Genomic DNA, 21,583 nt, shown 5'->3' on the forward strand with positions numbered 1-21,583 from the left:
TACAGAAATCATTAACATTCAGAATCATTTTACCCAATGAAAACCAGACAAATTAACAGCAGCTAGAAAAAATAGCAATTATATTCATAAACCAAGCATAAAGTGAAACTTATTCCCAGTTCCTCAAGACTAAAATATAAACCACATGTGGAGGATTTTACTGTTATTCTAAAATATGTATATGAGTTTGTTATTAAATTAAATACATTTAACAAATACTGTGTATATACATGTCATAACATCAAGTCCTTTTATTTATAGATAATTTACAGACACCAACAAATAGTCTAAATACCATGGAGCTAAATAAAGACGATCAGTAAGACCCAGCTGCCAGTTTCAGATGTTCAGTGGAAGAGTTTGGATAGCACAGGCATGCACAGTGACACCAGATCTACATCACTCTTCTGCATTAACAAGTAAAGGGCTTAATGAATTAACATGATAATCAGAGACAACTTAAAACTGATTTACTTTACTAATACAGCGGTGCTACATTAATCTGTACAATCAATACAGCAACATTGACTTAGGTTTAGGTTGTGAGCCACCTGAAAAAGGTTTAACAATTTATAGAGTAATATTTAATTAACAAGACCAACTGTCTCTGTTCTCCAGAAGAGTGAATCAACCTCCCTAACCAGGCATAAGGATACACTGATTCATTTCACACGCACACACAAATAAACCTGTCAGCTATATAATTCCCATGAGAATGAACATGACGGGTGGTTTTACTCAGACACATGCCCTCCCCTGTTGCTCAGTTTTATGACCAACACATGTACACTTCATGCTCTATTCCTAGACACTTCCCTCCACTGCTTTCTCACATATGTGCACTGTATACTGTAAATCACTGTGCCTCTGCTGAGGTCTATAATACATAGAACAACAATTGATCAGTGGTTGATTATATGTCTTTGTTGAGGTATTGCTTTTGGAATAAAATTATCATGTTCCTAATTTTCAAAATGTGGACTTGTTCACAAATACTCCACTTGTTAAGTGCTAACAACTTCAGCAATGGATTTAGTGGAGAGTGTTTTGGGTGAACAGTGTCCTCTAGTGTGTATAAAGAGCTATTGCATGGGGAAAATAATAATCTGGGAGAGCTGTGAGAATTCATCATGGAATCCTGCCTTAAAACAATAACAAAAGATAGAGATAAAACAATAAACTCCTTCCTTTTTGCCACAAATAAGTTATCGAGATGACAATGTCTCAGAATACGCTTGGTAAAGTTTTGTCTCTATCAAGAAAAAGATGTGGAATGTGATTTCATTTATACAACAAAAAATGATTTGGGGGGTACAAAACTGATTATTTTTTTTATTTTTATTTTTTACCCTATGTTGTCTATAATGCCAAAAGTATAATTAAAATAGTTATGACTTTTAAACTTTTAAAGGCATAATGAACACATCCATGAAATTACCTAACTGAAGACTGTTCTTGGCTTATTGGCTAATCAACATATTTTATGATATATTGACAACATGGTGCATGCCTAATACTGAGCTAACAACAACTGTTTCACATAAACATTTACCAACAGTGAGTCGTCCAAAACTTCAGAAGTCTACGTTGGATGTTTTTTTAAGACTAGCCCCACAATGTTCTGGAACGTTCTAGAATAGTACAGACTGTTACAGGAATTCCTAGAATGTTCTAGAATCTTTCAAAGCAATATTATTATTCTGAAGTAACCACTGTAAACATATTCCCAATTTTAACAAGAAACTGCTCAAATAATTTGTCATATATGTATGTGCTTTTATTTGGTAATATGTTTGCAACATGGTAGATTGTAACCCGTGGGCAATATTATTTGTATTAAGAGCAGTTACTTGGCAAATATAAATGTTTTTATATTAAAGCATAGAGGACGTAGTTGTGTGTTATGAAAGAAAAATATTACAATTGCTCATTTTCCTAAGAATAAGATCAAATAAACGAGTTTTCACGACGGCTACGGCATGATATAGCAGATCGTTTCACGTAAGCTTGGGTTCCGGTTCTTCTGAGATGCTGCGACACTATCCAGCGATGCGCATTAAATGGTCGCCTGTACCATGTGACCTCATTCAATGTTTGTAAACACGCGTCAAGCACATGTGATCCAGAAGTGTTTAGGAACGTGTAGAGCGCTTTGGCCAATCAGTCGCCGGGGGAGTGTCTGAAGGGGCGGGGCTTGAGTATTATGCCCTGGAAAAATCGATAGGGATCTTGTAATGATGCGAGGAGACTACGTCTCAAGAATGGAAAGTGAGGAGTTGGGTCGGATTGAAACAAGTGAAGAGTGCAGGCATCCGTGGCATGTAGAATATTTAGAAAAAGATTCCACTGGAAGGCAATCGTTTGAATGTTCCCACGTAAGTAGAAGAGTTTCTTATTATAAGAGGTATAAGTCATTTATTTGTTTGTAAGACAGGGACTAATATAGGAATCCTTTGAAATGCCTTAATATTTTTAGCCATACATAATTTATAAATACTATCTGATAAATAATATTGACGAATTGATGTCATGAAATCTGAGATTGAAGTGTACTAATAATTATTCCAACAGGTCTTCGTTAAAATATATTACTGCGTCATAGCGACAATAATATGGAGTTTCATTAGGGAATTTCGCCTGCGTAAGAGATTTCGTAAAGCGCTCCTTTTTTATATTAACGCGTCGCGGCTGAACATGACATAGTCATAAGTGAGTCTTCCACTGTCTCAAAACTGCATGCGTCGCGTTCAAGACAATGGCTAGAAAAGGATGCTGCGCGAGCGAGAGATGCGTTGCGTTGCGTTGCGTACGCCACTGGCTGTAATTGAAGTGCGCACTTCTTGTCTAGACCATCACTGAAGCAAATCTCTCTAAAAGAGAAACCGTAAAGTAGTAATAGTGATTTACATATTAAGCTTATCATACCTTTGGTAACCTGTTTAACACCAAAACTTTTGTTGTTATAGATCATCATCTTGTTCAACGCAAAAAAAGTGCTTAAGACGTCAAATCGTAACGCTATCTGTCTTATTCAGCGTGTTTAACGAGAAACGTGTAGTAGTTATTTGTTAGTGCGCACTTGACCAAACGAGGTAAACAAATCATTAGCGCAATGCTCAATCTTCCCTTCAGGTGGCGCAATCAGGCCGCATTTATGCTTCTTGTATGTTGCCTGAAGTGAACAATATGGTAGACCCGTCATTGTTATAATTTTGTAAAAATGTAAATTTTTAAATTAAAAAAATAAAACAACGACAGCATTAGACACTCTTTTAATAAAAAAAAAAGCTATAATAGTGAATTCATAAACAACATTTATATATTGTACCTTATTTTTTTTAGTTTTATATTTGTATTTTAACACCCCCTGTGGCATTATGCTCTATTTGTTTTGACGCAAAAAGTTTTTTTTTTTTATTAGGATAATGTGTGTTCCATGTGTTCTATAGATACAGTATGTAAGTGTAAAGTACGTTTCTGTCTATTATATGTTTTTATGCCAGTGTCAAATATGAATTTCAATGTCCAGGACCTGTACAGACAATAAAGTATTAATAATTATTCACTTATCACTTGTTGTTAGGCTATAAATAAGATGTTATATTAAGTATCCTGGCCTGACTCGTGTCCAAGGAAGATGAATTTCGTAATCTTTCTAGACCCAACAGTAGTGATAAAGATAAACATCCTTTATAAACATATTATATGAACCTAAGCCACGTCCCTGAAGACATCTTCTCAGCAGCTCACCAAATATTGGGAATAAACTGCATTGTTCAAATAATATGCTTTATGCTAGAAAATCTTATTTTAAAAAATAAATAAAAAATACTATACTGCATGCCTTAACTGTTTGCAATCTGCTGAGTGTATATTCACTGCAGTATTTTCTCTTTTCCACCCTGTTTAAATGGCAGGTTCGGAGCCTCGATAAAGATGCCTTTCCCTTTAAGAGCTGGATCAGCATTACACAAGCTGTCAGGTGCGCAGAGGCAGCAAACCAAGAATAAACTGATGTACTAGAGTGAAAAAATAAACTTGTAAACAAATGCTCTCCCTCCCTCTTGGTCACTCCCTATGCTTTTCTTTTGTACTCATTCTATTGACTCAGGTCTACAGTAGTTCAAAAATAATACCTCTAATCTCAGGTACACATAGTGGCAAGGAAACAAGTTTTAACATAGTCTCACAGAAATAAATCCCATTAAAAGAAAGTATGGATCAGAACAAACTATCTTGACAGAATGAGGTTCATGTGTACTGTAGCATCTTTCATTTTTGTCTGTTTTGTATTTTGTTTTCCAGTGCCATCTCCTCCTGTGCTGCTCCTGGAAGCTGAATTCAGATGGTGCCATAGAGTACTTTATGGCATCTAGCACCATTTGAAATCAGTGTTCTTGGGTCTGTCTTGACATCACATGGGAGACCTAAATGGTGTTGACTAATGCAATGTTTGTGATCAATGTCTTTGCATGTCTGATTTGTGTAAATTTCATGAATTAAATAAAACTCATTTATTCTTATGCTACAAGTTTCTCTTTTTTCCCAATCCAATACAATTAGCAGGCAACATAATAGTCTTAAAACCAATGAGTTTGAGTAGGGAACTACCTGTTTGAAAATGGAAAAGTATAGTGGAAAGTTCGAATCATTTCATAAAATCGGTTCTTTCGAACATTTAATTGAAAAGAACCGGTTCAGTGATTCTTGCAGCCTAAAGCCATGACTTTCTAATCGATGAGTTGCTGAAGACGCAACAGCCGCTTGGCGCTACTCTCTCACCAATTCAGTTATTCACCGCTAGATGGCACTGTGTGACCTCAAAACCTGCTTTACACAGACAGACTGTTCCAAAAACAGACACCCATGAATACGATTCTCCTCAAAAAAGGCGACTCCAGGCGAGCATCAGAGCTAATCTTAGCCCAGACGAGTTCATACGCTTTTATAACTTTGAACTTGGGATCACTTTCCCAGCATCTGTAACTGATCCCACTTACTGATTGCATTTAATGGTCTGATGGCTGTATTAAAACGGGATGTTTTCTAATGTATTCATGACACAGCTGATTGACCAACACTGAATGATCCCAGAGATGCAGCTTTGAGAACCCTTGCTTTTCATATTCGGTTTTTAGCTGCTGTTAACAAGTCAGCATCAACAAAGATTCCAATTCCTCTTTACACGGACAGTTTTTTTATGTCATATTAAAATATAGCTAATCTGAAAAGTCCCAACGTTTTGGTTGTCCACATGAGGGATGTTGTTGTTGGGTTGAGGGCCAGGAAATGTGCTGCATTCATCAATGACAAATGCTAGTAGCTCTTACCTACTTCTATGGGATAACCTTAGGTCAAATTAATGAAAAACAAGGACGCACATTTCCTTTCTGCCAGGAAAAGATCTTTTATATTGCTGTATAATTTTAAGAGCACCATAAAAAGAACAAACTACAACAAAACATCCCTACTGAATCTCATAAAACCTTCAGTTTGAACAAGAAGTTGAGTCTATGCATAAACTGGGCATCTTATTAAATGTCCTGTGACTGGATGACCCTATAAATAAAGCCGTTAGTGGTCAGAGTGCTCTGGTCAGAGCTGACTTACAGCTTGTGGTTGTGATTAGTACCACAGCATGAGTAAATACACACCCATTCAATATCCTTTCATTTACAATCTACTGCTAAGCATCCACCCAAACAATGAATCATATGTGACTTTTCCAAGATGACGGCATACATGATATTCTTAAATATATATTTGATTACACGCCATTTAGCCAGATTTAATGGTTAAATTCCTCTCTTGGCCGTCTCCTCCCAGATGGCCGACTGTGATTGGAAGTTAAGGGCCCTCAGATTGCAGTGTGAAACCGTCTGGGGTAAATGAGGATGCTTGCTCAAGCATATAACAAAAGATCTGGGTTACTACGAGACAGCAAAACCTACTAAGAAGCTTTAACACTGATAATGGGTTCATCCTTCCAAGATAAAAGCTTAGAATAGCCTTATTGTGTGTGATCAGCAAAAAATTTGCATTAGATTTACACCGTTCCTGTCAGTGACACCATAAGAACTTGAGAAACCACCACATTCTTTGCAGTTAGTGAAGGTACATTGTCCTTACACTGCCTTTATTGGCATGTTCACTAACTTTTTCTGTTATATAATTTTTTATACTTCTATTTACACTTCAAACTACCAACATAAACATTTCTCTTATAAGTACATAATTCATTTTCCCAGTATTTCTTCCTCTCCTACCTTTTCATTCCATTTTTTTCTTTTGTGTTAATACCCACCACCAAAACAAAAAGACAATAAATAAACAATAATTAGACTATGTATTTTTTTACATCTCCATAGGGAAAATTAGCTTGTTAAATGTGTTGTGTAACTAAATATTCACATATTTATATCATTCACTTACAACCAAACTTATAAAACAACTATAAAACCTTTATCATTATAAGATAATACATAAAGCATATACGCAATATAAAAAAAATATACTTATTAAACTTAATTTTACACTTCAGTGTGTATCTTGTCAGTGTCACACAATGTTTGTGCTACAGGCATAAATGATACCTCAAACCATACCAAATCTTAACGACAAGCAAGTTATTATTTGAGACTTGACTTACAATTTTCACCCAGGAAATAATGAAACCCTAACCCTAACCCTAACCCTAATAATGAAAACAATTCACTTGACGGTTAAAAACAGTACATTTTGCTCTTTAGCAGTTTAAATAAATAAATAATAGATTTAATAAACTGTAAAAAGGGTTAAATGTTTTTAGCAGCTTTTTGAGAACCACATTTAAATGTAGTTTCTCTTTGCTTTCATGGGTTTAGGCAAGGTCTCTGTATAGGAGCACACGGTCTAAATTTTTCTCCAGTTGAAGTATTTGGCTTGAATAGCAGCAAGTATCTCTGCCATTGTCCTGGTAACCACATTGCTGTGTGGTCTACTGCTTACATAAAGGGAATACCTTTGAAAGAGGGGGTGAAAAATTATTACAACTCAAATTAGAAACGTTTGCTCATTCAGGATCAGGTTTCCTGTCACCATATGGTCACAGATAATCTGACCCGGCTGTGTAGCACCGTCAATATCTCACTTTACAATGTCTCACTAAAACAGCACTTTTAAAAGGTGAAAACACATGTGCCAGAGATTCTTTTGGGTGGATTCTTGGTAACAAAATGGGGAAATTTAGACGTCAGGATTCAGCCGTCCTGGGGGAAAAGAAACATACCCAAGTACTTAAAAAACCTTTATTCAAATATACAAAAATATTATCTTGTGCTTTTATCAATAACTGTAATATATTTCTAAAAGCAAAACATTTTCAAGCAGTTTTAAATAAATACAATATCTAGTTTATAAAATACAACAAAAAAAGTTTAAAACTTGAAACTTTAATGAATCCATGTGCAGGAATAACGCTAAAGCAAAGGAGCCGTCCGATTGTTTGCCCTGTGGTTGAGAATCCAGATAAAGCACATTAAGGACAATAAACACGGCACAATAACACATTAATGATAATTAATTGAGATTATTTTACAACTAATGCCAGAACTAACTAATAATTAATGAGTGTATTAGTCATTGGATGAAGTCATGACAAAAGAAAACTCATATTAAGCCAATGAAGATTCAGAAATGGGTGGATACCTTGAGTTTAGACACTTTGATTTAGCAATAACTCTTGTTTTGCCCTCAGTTCTTCGCCAGTATTGTATGAACTATGCAGAATTATCAAACAAAGAGATAAAGTAAAGTCATTATAATCCATTATTTATTGGACACATTAATTTTTTGTTAATATTGAATTAGCCATCCGCTCTGCATGCTGTTTGGATGTAATTAGTATCTGGTCAGACATTAGCTCTGCATAGTTATTTCTGTCATTTTGCCAGCAGCACCAGACCAGCCTTTCCTTTGTGACAGCACACCTTTTAATTAGAAAAACGTTTTATTATTAACCTACTACAGCTCATAAAATACATTTCCACCGGGTACATCAGCAATAATTTACTTGAGATTGAGGTTGTTTGCCCATTAACTCATGATGAGCATGATGGAAATGTTAAGGTAGGAACTTGCATAGACTTTCCAATTCCTTCAAACCAGTAAAGTCGATCATACTTTATTTTCTATGATATTGTATAAGCTTTACTAGCCCAAAAGCACTTCTTCTGTCATTGCTCAAAAGAATCAAACTAAAAAAAATGAATAATTAAAAGTGTGCAACCGCCACAAATCAAGCACAAGGACAGATAGTTTTCTGATTGATAAAAACATGAATTAAAGTGTATTGTGTATTTTTTTTTTTTGTCCATCCTCATCCTCATCCTCATATGACAAGATGGGATCCGTGCAGGAAATGGCAAGAGGAAAGCTGATGTTAATATGTGGATGAATGCATGTGTACAGCAGCATGCGGTTGAAGTGAAGTGAAAGCCATGCTTAGCTTTAAATCAATTGACAGATTAAGAGATATACTCACCCTTTGTGTTTATAATTATAATATACAAAAAGCACTGTGGAGAGTAAGAAGATCATTTCAAATTTAAAATGCTTTGGAATGGGGTCAACAGCTGTGTATCACAATCAATGACACCAAAGCATGAAAACATACAGTACCATTCAACAATACGAGTTTAAGTTTCTTATGTGAAATCTTATTACAAGTTTCCTATTTTAAAATGCAACTTCATGAAGCAAATCTGAATTTTTAAGCAGCCATTACTCCAGTCTTCAATGCTTCTTGATATTTCTATGGAAACGTGATAGGAATTTTACATGAATAAATTGTAAAAAATAAATAAATAAAAAATCTTCTGCACATTTATAAAATGTCTTTACAGTCACTTTAGATCAATTTAATGTATCCTTGCTGAATAAAATACTATAAAAAGGCATTAAAAACATTTTTAATGACCCCAAAATTAATGGTATATACTATACTGTACATAGCTCAATCCAAATAATTCATATACTCACAGGCTGCTATAATTGCTGCTATAATCACTAAGGCAAAGACACCTAAAACAGTTACAAGATCAGTTGTGTTATTAGAAACAAAAGGAAATGAACATTCAATAGATACAGTATGTGGTGGCTCTGAGTTATAGTAGCTCTTATTTGGAACTTATTCAAGACAAAATAAACCATTATCATCACTGACTGTTATATCATATGGTGACATATGTTGTACGACAAACTACAGTCAGCTCCACCTACAGCACCGCATTACTTTCCCTGAGGGTGACTTAGTCAGACACTAAATTCAGTAAAGTATCATTGGATTTAAAGGATGAACTCACATAGAATGCCAGTAGTGAGCTCTTCTACAAGTCCTCCTACAATAAAACACATAATCAAATAACCATTACAACATAACCATAACAAATAATTAGTGTGAAACCTGAAAAAAAAAAAAAAAAAAACATGATTGTGTGTGCTGGACTCCTTACCATGTGAACGGGCGGAGGCTGTTGTTGTCTCTGTTGTTGTCTCTGTTGTTGTGTCTGCTGTCGTGTCTGCTGTCGTGTCTGCTGTCGTGTCTGCTGTCGTGTCTGCTGTCGTGTCTGCTGTCGTGTCTGCTGTCGTGTCTGCTGTCGTGTCTGTTGTCGTGGCTTTGTTTGTGGCAGTGCTTGCTTTTGTCGATGTTATGATGACTGAAAAAAAATATATGAATACGTTGTTATCTGCTTTTGCCATCTTCTCCAATTCAACATCTAGACAATTCAGTTGATTTGAACAATTCATATGGAATGCAAAACCACCGGAGAAAGATCCACAGATTTCTGAAGAACAGGAACACCCATCATTCACAAATTCGTTTCATATTTGATGATGCTTTTAGCTACCAGTTTATGTACAGTACTCTAAGCAGAATGCAGCAGAGTTTACCTCGAAATCAGCGCAGGAAGTGCTGCACATTCTGTACAGGCCTACTACTTATCACTCGTATCATGAATGCACACCTTGGAATATAAATTCCCATCCATTATATCATTCAGAAGGTTCAGCTTACCTTCATCACAAACAGGAAGGGCAGACCAGCCACTCTTTTCACACACTGATGTAGCTAAACCTTTCATTCTGTAACCTGGCCAGCATTCAAACGTTGCTTCGCTTTTATAAAAGTACGGAGGATTTCCTTCAGTCCGGTTACCAAATCTAACTTCAGGAACTGAACATTCAATAGCTGAGGATAGAAAGGAAACTTGTACATTTTTGTTCAGCTTTTTCATGTTTTAACGACTTTAATCAATGCTTTTGTTAAAGAAGTAAAAACTGGAGGATTGTAATAAACAAAATATAGCACTGAAACCACATCTCAAGACATCTGGCACACTGCAGCATGCATGGCATTTCAATAATGGTAAGTGAACCCAATAAAAATTAAAAACAAGATTCCAAAGCATTTTGTATAATCCAAGACTATAAAAGAATGTTTCCCTGGAAAGAAACATGTACAGAAAAAAATGTCTGCTTTAACCATTATTGAAATAACAGGCAGATTATTGGTTTAAGCAATATTTTTAATCAGTTGTTCAATATCAGGTGTACCAATACATGGCTCAATTTAGTTCTCAAGTGACTTATTTGTTTGATTATAATTTATTATAATAATTATATAAATTGTACAAAAATGAAAAGTAATAAGTCACTTGATCACAAAATGGAGCCTACATATCTACATCTATAAACAGTATATCTATCTATTTATATGTATGTATGTATAGAGTATACATACAAATGTAGCAGGATGAGTTCAGCAGGCTGAGTTCTAACATGCAGTGCCCTGATGGTGCTGCAACACCAGTGATTGAATCCAAATACAAGCTCAGACTGATCAAGGGTCAGATCTTGAAGTTAAAGCTAAAAAATCCACCTTCCTATGTAGAAAATAAATGGAGTTCCGCAACTGGCTGTTGCACTCTATACACAGCTACAGTGTGTGGAGCTAGATGCTGGACCAATGCAATTGTTTGTGTGTGGAGCTTCCCACTGTCATTCAATGCAGCTAACTAGGACAAAAAAATTCATTTGATTGATTTTAAACTTTAATTGTAAAAAACTGACCTATGCATTTCGGAGGTGGTGAACTATAATCCCCGTATTCACCACATTTAATGGAGCTGTTGCCAACAAGGATGTAGTTATCGTCGCAGGTATATGTAATGACATCATTAAACACAGGTTCTTCTCTGGGTGCAACCCTCTTGCCATGCTCAATTGTATCTGGCAAATTGCATACTGTCACTATAAGAGACATGGTGAAAGAGAAGCTGTTACAACATCTCTGACTGTGAAGTTGCTCTAGACAACACAGATGTTGATACTGAATGTGCATTAGGGTTATTACAGTAAACAAAAATCATTTAAAAAAAAAACTCTAAATAATATAAACATGAAGTGAATTAAAATAAAATGTAAACATTTTATATCAGCAAGTTGCTCAGGCAATGTTTTCATTTTATTCATCGTTTTAACGATGTAAAATTATGAAAAACTATATAAATATACTTTAAAATGACAAAAACACACAACAAAATTACTAAAACTTTAACTAAGATGAAAATGAAAACAGAAAATATAAAAATGTATCAAATTCATTAAAAATATTAAGAAACACTATAATAATGTCTCAATTATATTCAAAATAATACTTATATGAATCTATCACATAGACTCACATAGACATTCAGCTTTTCCACTCCAGCCAGAAACAAGACATTGTCTGTGGCTTGATCCTTCCAGATCATATCTGGATTAAAGACAAAAACAAGTCAATTACAAGTATGAGTGCAATATGGACAGTAGGGGCCACAGCGGTTCTTACCCTATCTCACATCTGGGTTGTATGTAGGCACCAAACAATGTTCCATCAGGGATGGAGTAGGTCATATGTTCTGAAAGTTTAGGTTGGCCACAATCTATCTCTGAAATGAAAGCAAACAGCAGTTTAGTACTTGATGCCATTTCTTTTAAGGGGAACGTCCCAATTTAGAAGTCAAAAGTGAATTACTTTTGCAGATTAACTTCACTTCACTCCAGACCCCCTTCACACAGGTGATTGAAGTCGGACCTTCATCTCTCTCATATCCTTTTGCACACTCCACAATCGCTTCTGAATTGTCTGGGAAGCTATTCTTCAGTATGGATTCCGAGGACAAGACAATTTTGCCATTCAAAGCTGGCAAATTACACTCTGCTACAACCACAATAAAAGATTAGGGTCAGTGAGTCAAGATTTGTGTGTTTGTAAACGAATAAATACTTTTATTCAGGATACATTCGTCTGGTCAAAAGTGACAGGAAAAACATTTAGAGGGTTACAAAGATTTTTATTTCAAAGAAGTGCTGTTCACTTTACATTTCTATTCATCAAATTATCCTTTTTGGGGGTCATTGTTTTCAAGCTTCGCCATCAGAGGGAAGTTAAATTACATTTTAAAATCTATTTAAACAGATAAGCTATTTTAAATTGGAATATTTCACCATAACTGTTTTAGTGTGTTTTTGACCAAATAAATTCAGCCTTGGTGATCATAAGAGACTTAAAATAAAAAATAATAAAAAGCTTCCCAACCTCACTAATCCTCCCTTTAAATGCATTTTATTTACAAGTAGTTAAATTCATGCACTTGACCATTATATTGTGGCTCCACCTACAGGAAAGTTCCGATATACCAAATGGTATTTTCCCATTTGACTAACTTTTCGACATTTTGTTAAAAACATAAACTTCTAAGAAACAGAACAAGGTTGTCTCGTGGTTTAGCGAAATCTGTTCAAGAAATTGAATCTGTTCAAGGCTATTATTTCAAGTTTCTGAAGTTGACAGACTGACTGGGTTTAAAAACAATCATTCAAGACGTTTAATTTAAAATCAGCTTAACTTACCTTTCCCCATAGAGACCAGTGAAAACAGCAGAAGAAGCAGTGGGCAAGCCTTTACACTTGTCATCTTTATTTGAATAGAATTTGTTTTTCAGCAACAAACACTTGTGAAAATACAACAACCGGCAGAAAAACTTAACGGATGAAATAACGATAAAGCACTAAGTTACACGGACAAAGATATTCCCCATATTAGCTTCACTGGTCACTTTTCGCGCAGCAGATGAAAGGAAAAAGCGCTTCATATATTGGCGTGTACTGAGACTGAAGGGAATCTGGTTCACTCGTGTTCGAGGAAACACGCCCATTCTGTGACGTAAAATGGGCTGCACACATACACACACACACACACACACACACACTTTTAGACAAAAATTGAGGGTGAAAATAGGTTTATAGGCCTAGATATGTATCCATACAAAATCTTAACAGTCTTTTTAAAAAATTGCATTGCAGACAGTATGACAGGAGGACAAGCAAAGAAAGGAAACAGAGAGACGAGAAGAGAAAGGGAAAGAAAGGAAGATGTCAGTAAAATGGGCTGCATACACACACAGAGGTGTCATGCCCATTCAAACTAAGAGGGCATGTGGTGCATGTGGTAGGCTACTTAAATAAAAAGTAGGATTTTAATGCGTAGTTAATGGGTCATTCTACAGAAATGTCCACTTTTGGTATGGCAAGATGTCTTAAACTTAGAATACATTATTAGATTACCTTTTGACTTTAAGAATATACATAATGATAGTTGTTCTTTTTGTTTTGTTTTTTATCTTTTGTGCATTTATTTACCCATAAGGAAGGTGACACCAGTGACGGTAACACATAATTTTCATAAAAAATGCATTTTACAAAATGTCTGCTGCAAGGTATCAAACCACATGTTGTCAATCATGGTATACTCACTGAATTAAGTAGTTTAATTAATAGTATTAATTAATATTAATAAATTAATAGTTTTTTTTTTTTGTAATTCCCTAACAATAAAGCAACTTTCAACTAAAAGCTATGAAATCATGAGATAAATAAGAAAATTTCTCTTCTGAAAAGAGACAGTGGACTTATCATGGGCCTTTCTTCATAGGTCTTCAGGAAAGAGGAAAGAAGGAAGTCAAGTGATGTCATAAGTGTGATTTTTATTTCAAAATAAACTATTTTTGTTAAACGGTAACACCAGTGACACAACTCCAGGGGACCCCTACTTTCATTATTTTATAATATAAATATTATATATATATATATATATATATATATATATATATATATATATATATATATATATATATATATATATATACATACATACATACTTTACTTTTGTCATTTAGCAGACGCTTTTGTCCAAAGCGACTTACAAATAAGAAAAAGTAACTAAAACTAAAAGTTACAACTCTATAAATACTACATACCCACATATTTGAGAAAATAAAGAAATTAAATAAAATTGACACATGCATATAACAACATTTCAATAATAAACATATAAATGAAAAAACTAAAATAAAAAGCGATACTTCTATCCCTTGCCCCTGCCCGGTGCAGTCGCACGGTAGAGTTGATGGTCTTTACACTCTTCGGTCTTCACGCTAAAGCCAAGTTCACACTACAGGACTTTACACGTCGGCAGATCGCTGTGCCGTTCAGACTACATGACTTTGTCGGTACTTCCGCCTAAGTCAACTGTGACCTTTTCAACGTCATTGCGTATTACGTGACGTCATGAACGCGCATAACAGAACAGAGCAAGGTGAGCATTTGTGCTTATAAACTTTTTTATTTATTTTTGAAATGACCGATCGTTTCGCTAGATAAGACCCTTATTCATCGTCTGGTATCGTTTAAAGCCCTTTGAAGCTGCACTGAAACTGTCATTTGGACCTTGAACCGTTTGGGTCCTAATGAAGTCCATTTTATGGAGAATGTTTTCATCAAAAACCTTAATTTCTTTTCGACTGAAGAAAGAAAGACGTGGACATCTTGGATGACATGGGGATGAGTAAATTATCAGCAAAAGTTTTTTTTAAAAGTTAACTAATCCTTTAAGCTGTGCTGTTGTTGGCTGCCATGGTAACGGCAATAAGCTGAGGTATTTAAAAGTGCTTGTTTGCTTAACAGAAAATCTGGTAATGCACTGTATGCATGGCTTGCAGCGCTAAAGTTAAATGCTGAGTGTTAAATAATAAAATAATATGTTAAAAAGTGTGCTCTTATCATTCTGTGGACAAAATGAACTTCGCCCCGATCGGGAGCTGTGTGCACGCTCATCTGTTTTCAATGCAGGTTAACCGCGAGCTCATGTAATCTTCCACTCATTAAACTATGACAGGTCCTTTACTGCAAAAAAAAACGGCCTCTGCGACACTGGCAAAGTGATGAAACTATGGCGCTATGTGCTTTTTAAAACCATTTTCATTGGTTTCACGTTATATTGTGGGCTCGGAAAATATGTGAATGCGCATGCCCAGTAGCCGCAGCTGTATCCCTTCTAACCTTAACCACAAATCAGACAAGAGCAGATTAACTTAGGTGGACTTAAAATGGTGTGTTCCGCGGTTTAAATTAAACACCTTCTGATGTTTATTCATGTTCATTTCGTGCATTAAGTAAATATGAAAAGACGATCGGTTCACGTGTTTGAACTGAGGCAATACAGTGATCTGTCACGACACATTGAAGACCTCTACAAAAAGGTATTTATTGTTTGAATTTCTTTAAAAATGACTCGATTTAAAAGCTGAGAGTCCTGAGACCTTGTTTCATATCAGCAGTAACCTGCTCTGTCTTTTCTGTCGGTGTGTGGTCAGTTTCCTCTCTGCTCTGCGATGTGTTTTTCACTGCGTGAGAGAGTCTAGTGTGTGAGTGTTTGTCAGTCATGGCAACAGTAACTATTGGTGGTTAATAAAAAATATAGCAGCCAAAAGCCTGTGAAAGATGCTTATGTGCAAAAATATAAGCATTTTCTTTCAGCGAAGTTGCTGTTGTTTTTCTTCCGGTGACCTCAACCCATGCCTTGCTCTCTCATTGGCTGTAGCTCGTCACCACACCTGACACCACATGATGTCGAGTCGGCCGACCGGTCCAGATATTTGGCATGCTAGGTATTTGTTTGGCGTCAGCGAGCGTCTTTGATGCATCGTAGTGTAGTTCACACATAAAGATCGCGAAGCGATCACCCGCAGATTTTCCCCCGATTAGAGCCCGACCTGTCGGCGAGCTCGTTAACTTGCAAATCGGGCTTAAAATCCTGTAGTGTGAACTAGCCTTAAGAGGGCTTCACAGGACGACTGCGCGACTGCTGCCGCGGTATAATAACCTTTTTTATACCAATCCAACAAATCACCATTTCAATTCAGCTGGACCCACTTTCCTGTTTATCAACTAAAAATGGCCAAGCAAGTGCACACACTGACAAGATACGCGATACAGTATGAGACCAAAGGCGATTTCAGCACCTCTCAACACAGTAAACAAAATAAGCGTTTCCTAGCAACGGCAAATGTGCTAAACACTGAGACAAGTAAATACACTTACGAGCTGATTTTAAACTTCCGCTGATAGACTGCTTCTCTCTCTTAAAGACATTAGGCCGTGTTCACACTTGGCGTCTTTTTCGAAGCTGCCGGCGTCTGTTTTACATTATAATCCTATGGAGTAAACCGTGTTTTCAAAAAAGTCCTGAGCGCTTTTTAAAACGCCACCGCCGGCGTCTTTTTCTGCAGCTCAGAGCGTTTTTTCGAGTTGAAAAAATTTCAACTTTTCTGAAAAAAACGCCCTACGTCAAGCGCCTTTTTGACAGCTGACCAATGACAAGCGAGTAGCGAGATCTGTCGTTTCCATAACAACAAGAAGAAAAATGGAGAAGGTGCCGGTAGATAGACTGCTCGTACTAACGTTAGCACAAGGAGCTGTATGATATGAGCACAAAACTCTATCATAATATTGGTTCCTTCCCCGTATAATGTCGTGCACCCACAAACGTCGTTGTGAATCGACATTTTCTTTCCCGTTAACTTCAAAAGCCAACGCAAGAGCCAACTTTTTACTCTTTCTTGACATTTCTGCAGTACACAGCGCTAGGCTACTGTTACAGCTGTTGCTATGACAACAAAAGACGCTCTCGGCTGCTATTTGTAACAGACGCTGCAAGCTTTGTTTTTCATAAAAAAAACGCTCTTGTCAACTTTTTCTAGTCAAAAAAGACGCCAAGTGTGAACACGGCCTTACACTGCCTTCTGCTGGCGCTTGAACCCACTTTCCTGTTTATCAACTAAAAATGGCCAAGCAAGTGCACACACTGACAAGATACGCGATACAGTACGAGGCCAAACGCGATTTCTTATATATTGATTTTATATATTATTTATATATATATATATATATATATATATATAATATTTATTCACTATTTAGTTTTTTTTTATGTCATTTATGTCACATATTTGATAGTTATGAATACATTATTGTATTTTAAATGGTAGAAACACCTGTTTTGGACCTCAAAATAAAGCACTTTTTTTCTGGCTGTGGGGACAAGCAGTTTTGTGGTGCTTGGAATTCTATATAATTAATTAAAGAACAAACATTGCATTAAAATCGTAACCCTATGAAGTGTTTTTCAAGTGTAATATTTCTATAAAGGCTAGGGACAGAAAAATTGACATTTCCATAGAATGACCCTAATAGAACATTAGGCTAATTTGCCCATCGCCCGTTATAAGATTAACTAACATGATATATAAAGGATCAGTTAATTTTTAATTGCATTGTGCACTTTCTATTTAATGAAATACATTTATGATGTTCACTGTAAAAAAAATAAAAATATCTGTTAAATTTGCGGTAGAATACCGGCAGCTGTGGTTGCCAGAACTTTACCGTGAAAAACACGGTAGCAACATTTTAGGATTTACAGAACTGTTTAATTTTACAGTGAAAAAAACGTATTTCCTTATCTGATACAATGTTAATATACAAACCTTTCAGTTAACTCATTTTATTCGAAACCGACTGCACTTAAATTGTCCAACTGCCATTTGTTTATAAACTAATATTTATAATGATTAAATAATGTGAACATAAGGGTATTGAGAACTACTTTGCTTAAGTCCATGAAGAAAAACCTACTGATTTATGCAAAGTCATTAAAAGCATCAGTTCAACTAAAATCTCTTACAAATAACAGTAGCACACATACATGTATGACTGAATTTAGTGAAAAGATTCTTATTGCATCAGTAACTACACAATTACTGCCTTTAAATAAAGTAACATGCAGTATAATATCAGTGTTTCTCTGTCCATCCTTGCCTTAAACACAGGCTCTACTCTCCAGCACAATAGTGACCCACAAAACACACCAGGAAGTTAGGTTTTACAGTATGTTGCTGTTTTTTTTCTTGATTTTACGGTGAAATACCAGCAGCTGTGGTTGCCAGTAATCTACTGTTGTTGTTTTTTTTACAGTGTTCTTCCTTAAATTAAATTAACAGTATATTTATGTTAAAAATACATTTCACAATGTGTTTTTTTTTCCCATCTGTGCTGATTCTTGATGTCTGTGTGTCTAAATGACGTCGTAGCTCTAAATGTTTTGTGCATAAAATGTTTTTCATTTCCTTCATAGTTTGTCAACTTATCTTGTAGAGTAATATTACTACCATAAACGATATGAAATTAATTACAGCTCACCCATATCATTTGACACTAATTGAGATCAGTGAATCAGGTCATATGATCACCATCAGCAGTTAACCAAAACTTCTTAACTACAATTTCTCTTGACTGTACTTGTCATAACAAATGTGCTTCACAAACACAGCTACAAGAACCAGAGAAAAACTAATATTAAAGAGTCAAGGGTCAAGAGCCCAACTAAAGCAAACATTGATCACCAAAATGGTAAAGTCAAACGAAACATTTTCAATAAACCTCTATAAATCTTTCTATAAACCTCTATTAATTCGCAAAGAATTTCTGTAGATATATGACAGAAATGAAGACAAATTGGTTAGCAATAAGTGGAGCTGGTGATGCTGTTTGTGGAGTTGTTTAATCATCCTCTGCTGTTTTATTTCAGTTGATTTCATTTAAGGCCGTGGCTGTATGTCAGTTGTAGTTTTGTTTCTTGTTCTCTCCTTCAGTGATTGTGTTTGTTAACAGCAGGTGTTCATCAGTGTCTGAATTCATTCATTTGTTCTCAGTCACTCTGTCTAGTGGACTATATAGTGAATGAGGGTTTATGGTGTGGTTTCTGACACAGTCTATGAATGTCAATTTTGAGGCTACTTTCTCGAAAACAAAGGTTAGATCTATTACAGTTATTCACCGTATATAGTAAGGAAACTTATGTCTTTTACCGTTAAAATCACGATCATTTTTTAGAGTGTTGCTATGGCACACTAAAGACAGTAGTGTCCAATTACTGTTAAAAATAAACTGATTTAAGCTGAGATTACCTGTGTTGTTCTCTTTTTATATTGGCCCATTTTACCTGAATGTTGTGCCGTGCTCAAGAAGGTACCTGCTGATACTCTAACTCTCATAATTTAAAAACTTTTATACTTTTTCACGTTTAGAAAATATAAATATATTTAAGATACCCATGCTAATTTATAAGAATATCATTAGATCTCATGCATATCTTATTTGATACAGTCATTTACCAAAACGTGGCCCACTTTTGCTGACTTCACCCTATGTATTTGTACTGTATTTGTTTGATACACGGTTGTCTTTGTGTTATCCTTTGACCTTTATCACATTAGCTAGTTGCATGTAGTAGCCATGTACACTTCCATTCAAAAGTCTGGTCAGTAATGTTATAATGTTATATATTAGTGCTGTCAAACGATTAAATCGCATCCAAAATAAAAGTTTTTGTATACATAAAATAATGTTTGTACTGTGTATATTTATTTTGTATATATACATACACACACATGCATGTATATATTTAAGAAAAATATGTAATGTGTAAATATTTAAAATATATATAATATCAATGAATATAAATATATACATGGAAAATTTTAAAAAATATATACTGTATGTGTGTGTATTTATATATACATAATAAATATACACAGTATACACACATATTATGTAAACAAAAACTTTTATTTTGGATGTGATTAATCATTTGACAGCACTAATGTGTGTGTGTGTGTGTGTGTGTGTAAAAGTTATCTTTACTTTCAATATGGATAATAATAATGAGTAATAAGAATCAAATCAGCATATTGGACTGATTTCTGAGGGATCATGTGACACTAATGATACTGAAAATTCCGCTTTACCATTACAGGAATAAAGACACTTTATTATATATTAAAATAGAAAAGTTATTTACCATTTTAATGGTAACAATTTTTAATGGTAATGGTTTTTCACAATATACATGTTTTTTTTAACAAATAAATGCAGCCTACATTGCGGGTGATTTTGAGATGTAAAACATGACGGAAACATCTCCAGAATCTGTTCATGATTAAGAGTATTTATTGTACAACATTAATAATTGAATGCTGTTGCTATAGTGTGCATGTATTTGAATAACAAAAGTGCAAATGAATCCAGTCTGCTGAGGTCTTGAAGGCAGTCTCCAGTTTGCATTTTCAGAGTTCATGGATTGTGTGAGTCAAGCGTAAGGGTGTTCCCCAACAAGGGCGTCCCTCATGAATCTTTAGTCTGATTATATTTGACAGTGTAGCCTAGTTACATTGGCATTTTCTTCCTCAGTGCTTTATGGTAACTATTTACCATATGTCTAATTGCTAACATCAGTATTTTGAATCTTGCTGTGTTTCAACAGGGGCATAGTTTGTGGGGGGAATGGGGGGAGGGAGGGATTTCTCATAACAAATGCAATATAGATTAATAAAAAAGTAATTATTGGCCTTGTAATGATTAATAGGCTAGCCTTATTACAACAAATACAGTTACGAACTATGGTACTTTTTCATAAGAGCAAGTACAAGTCAGAATCGAGAGAGCAAATGGGTTCTAATGAAGAGTGATGGAAAAACCTGGCCTTCAGATATTCCAATGATTGCATAGATTAGATCATTAAGAGATTAGATCGTTAAGGAGTAAGAAATAAACAACATCAATATAAGAAAATGTTAAGTTAGATTGTGTCTAAATAATATAAAATACATTATATCTTAATCTTTCTTTTCTTTTCTTACCCCAAACTTTTGAATGGTAGTATTGCCCGGTTTCTACAAAGCAGCACATGGCAATAATAAGAAATGTTTCTTATTCTTATTAGAATGATTTCTGAAAAATCATGTGACACTGAAGACTAGCGTAATGGCTGCTGAAAATTCAGCTTTGCCATCGCAGCAATAAATACAATTTTAAAATATTTTCATATAGAAAACAGTTCTTTTAAATTGTAATAATTTCACAATTTTCCCATTTTTTTTTTTATCAAATAAATGCAGCCCTGGTGAGCATAAGAGACTTTTTTCAAAAACTAAAGAATAACATCTTTAAATGATTAGGAAACTGTTGACCTGTGATCGTTTCTTTGTTTTCAGCTGTATATTGTTCCTCTTTTATCAGCGAAACTGAATAACCTTTATAACATCAGCTTCGTTCTCTCAGGAAGTATTTTGAACGGTCAGAGCCAGACATATTAAAGCAGACTCCA

At 35.1% G+C, this 21,583-nt stretch overlaps 1 protein-coding gene across 5 annotated transcripts; it reads right to left on the reverse strand.

Moving 5' to 3' along the window:
- Positions 1-6,101: 6,101 nt before the first annotated feature.
- LOC306879593 (complement decay-accelerating factor, GPI-anchored-like) lies at positions 6,102-13,243 on the reverse strand. 5 transcript variants are annotated; one of them, XM_079432657.1, is made up of 12 exons: positions 12,934-13,203; positions 12,056-12,241; positions 11,870-11,969; positions 11,724-11,794; positions 11,110-11,289; positions 10,055-10,228; positions 9,492-9,695; positions 9,342-9,377; positions 9,019-9,060; positions 8,522-8,555; positions 7,687-7,757; positions 6,102-7,247 (listed from the first exon to the last, which is right to left on the reverse strand). In XM_079432657.1, exons 1-11 carry the CDS (start codon positions 12,995-12,997, stop codon positions 7,694-7,696), a joined length of 1,155 nt encoding a protein of 384 aa, XP_079288783.1. In that variant the 5' UTR covers positions 12,998-13,203; the 3' UTR covers positions 6,102-7,247; positions 7,687-7,693. The 5 variants fall into 5 exon arrangements, with proteins under 5 accessions (XP_079288783.1, XP_079288785.1, XP_079288782.1 ...); XM_079432656.1 differs by lacking the exon at positions 6,102-7,247 and adding an exon at positions 7,273-7,488; XM_079432659.1 differs by lacking the exon at positions 10,055-10,228 and having other exon boundaries at positions 12,934-13,243.
- Between the last annotated feature and the right edge of the window lie 8,340 nt (positions 13,244-21,583).

The sequence above is a fragment of the Barbus barbus genome, assembly GCF_936440315.1.
Source record: "Barbus barbus genome assembly, chromosome: 13".
Lineage (NCBI taxonomy): Eukaryota > Metazoa > Chordata > Actinopteri > Cypriniformes > Cyprinidae > Barbus > Barbus barbus.

Coding starts and splice junctions, on each gene's coding strand:
- LOC306879593 (XM_079432657.1), bottom strand. CDS start 12,997: ATGACAAGTGTAAAGGCTTGCCCACTGCTTCTTCTGCTGTTTTCACTG. Junction 9,061..9,341: donor GCTCACTACTGGCATTCTAT/GTGAGTTCATCC, acceptor TAACTGTTTTAG/GTGTCTTTGCCTTAGTGATT. Junction 7,758..8,521: donor TATAATTATAAACACAAAGG/GTGAGTATATCT, acceptor AATTCTGCATAG/TTCATACAATACTGGCGAAG.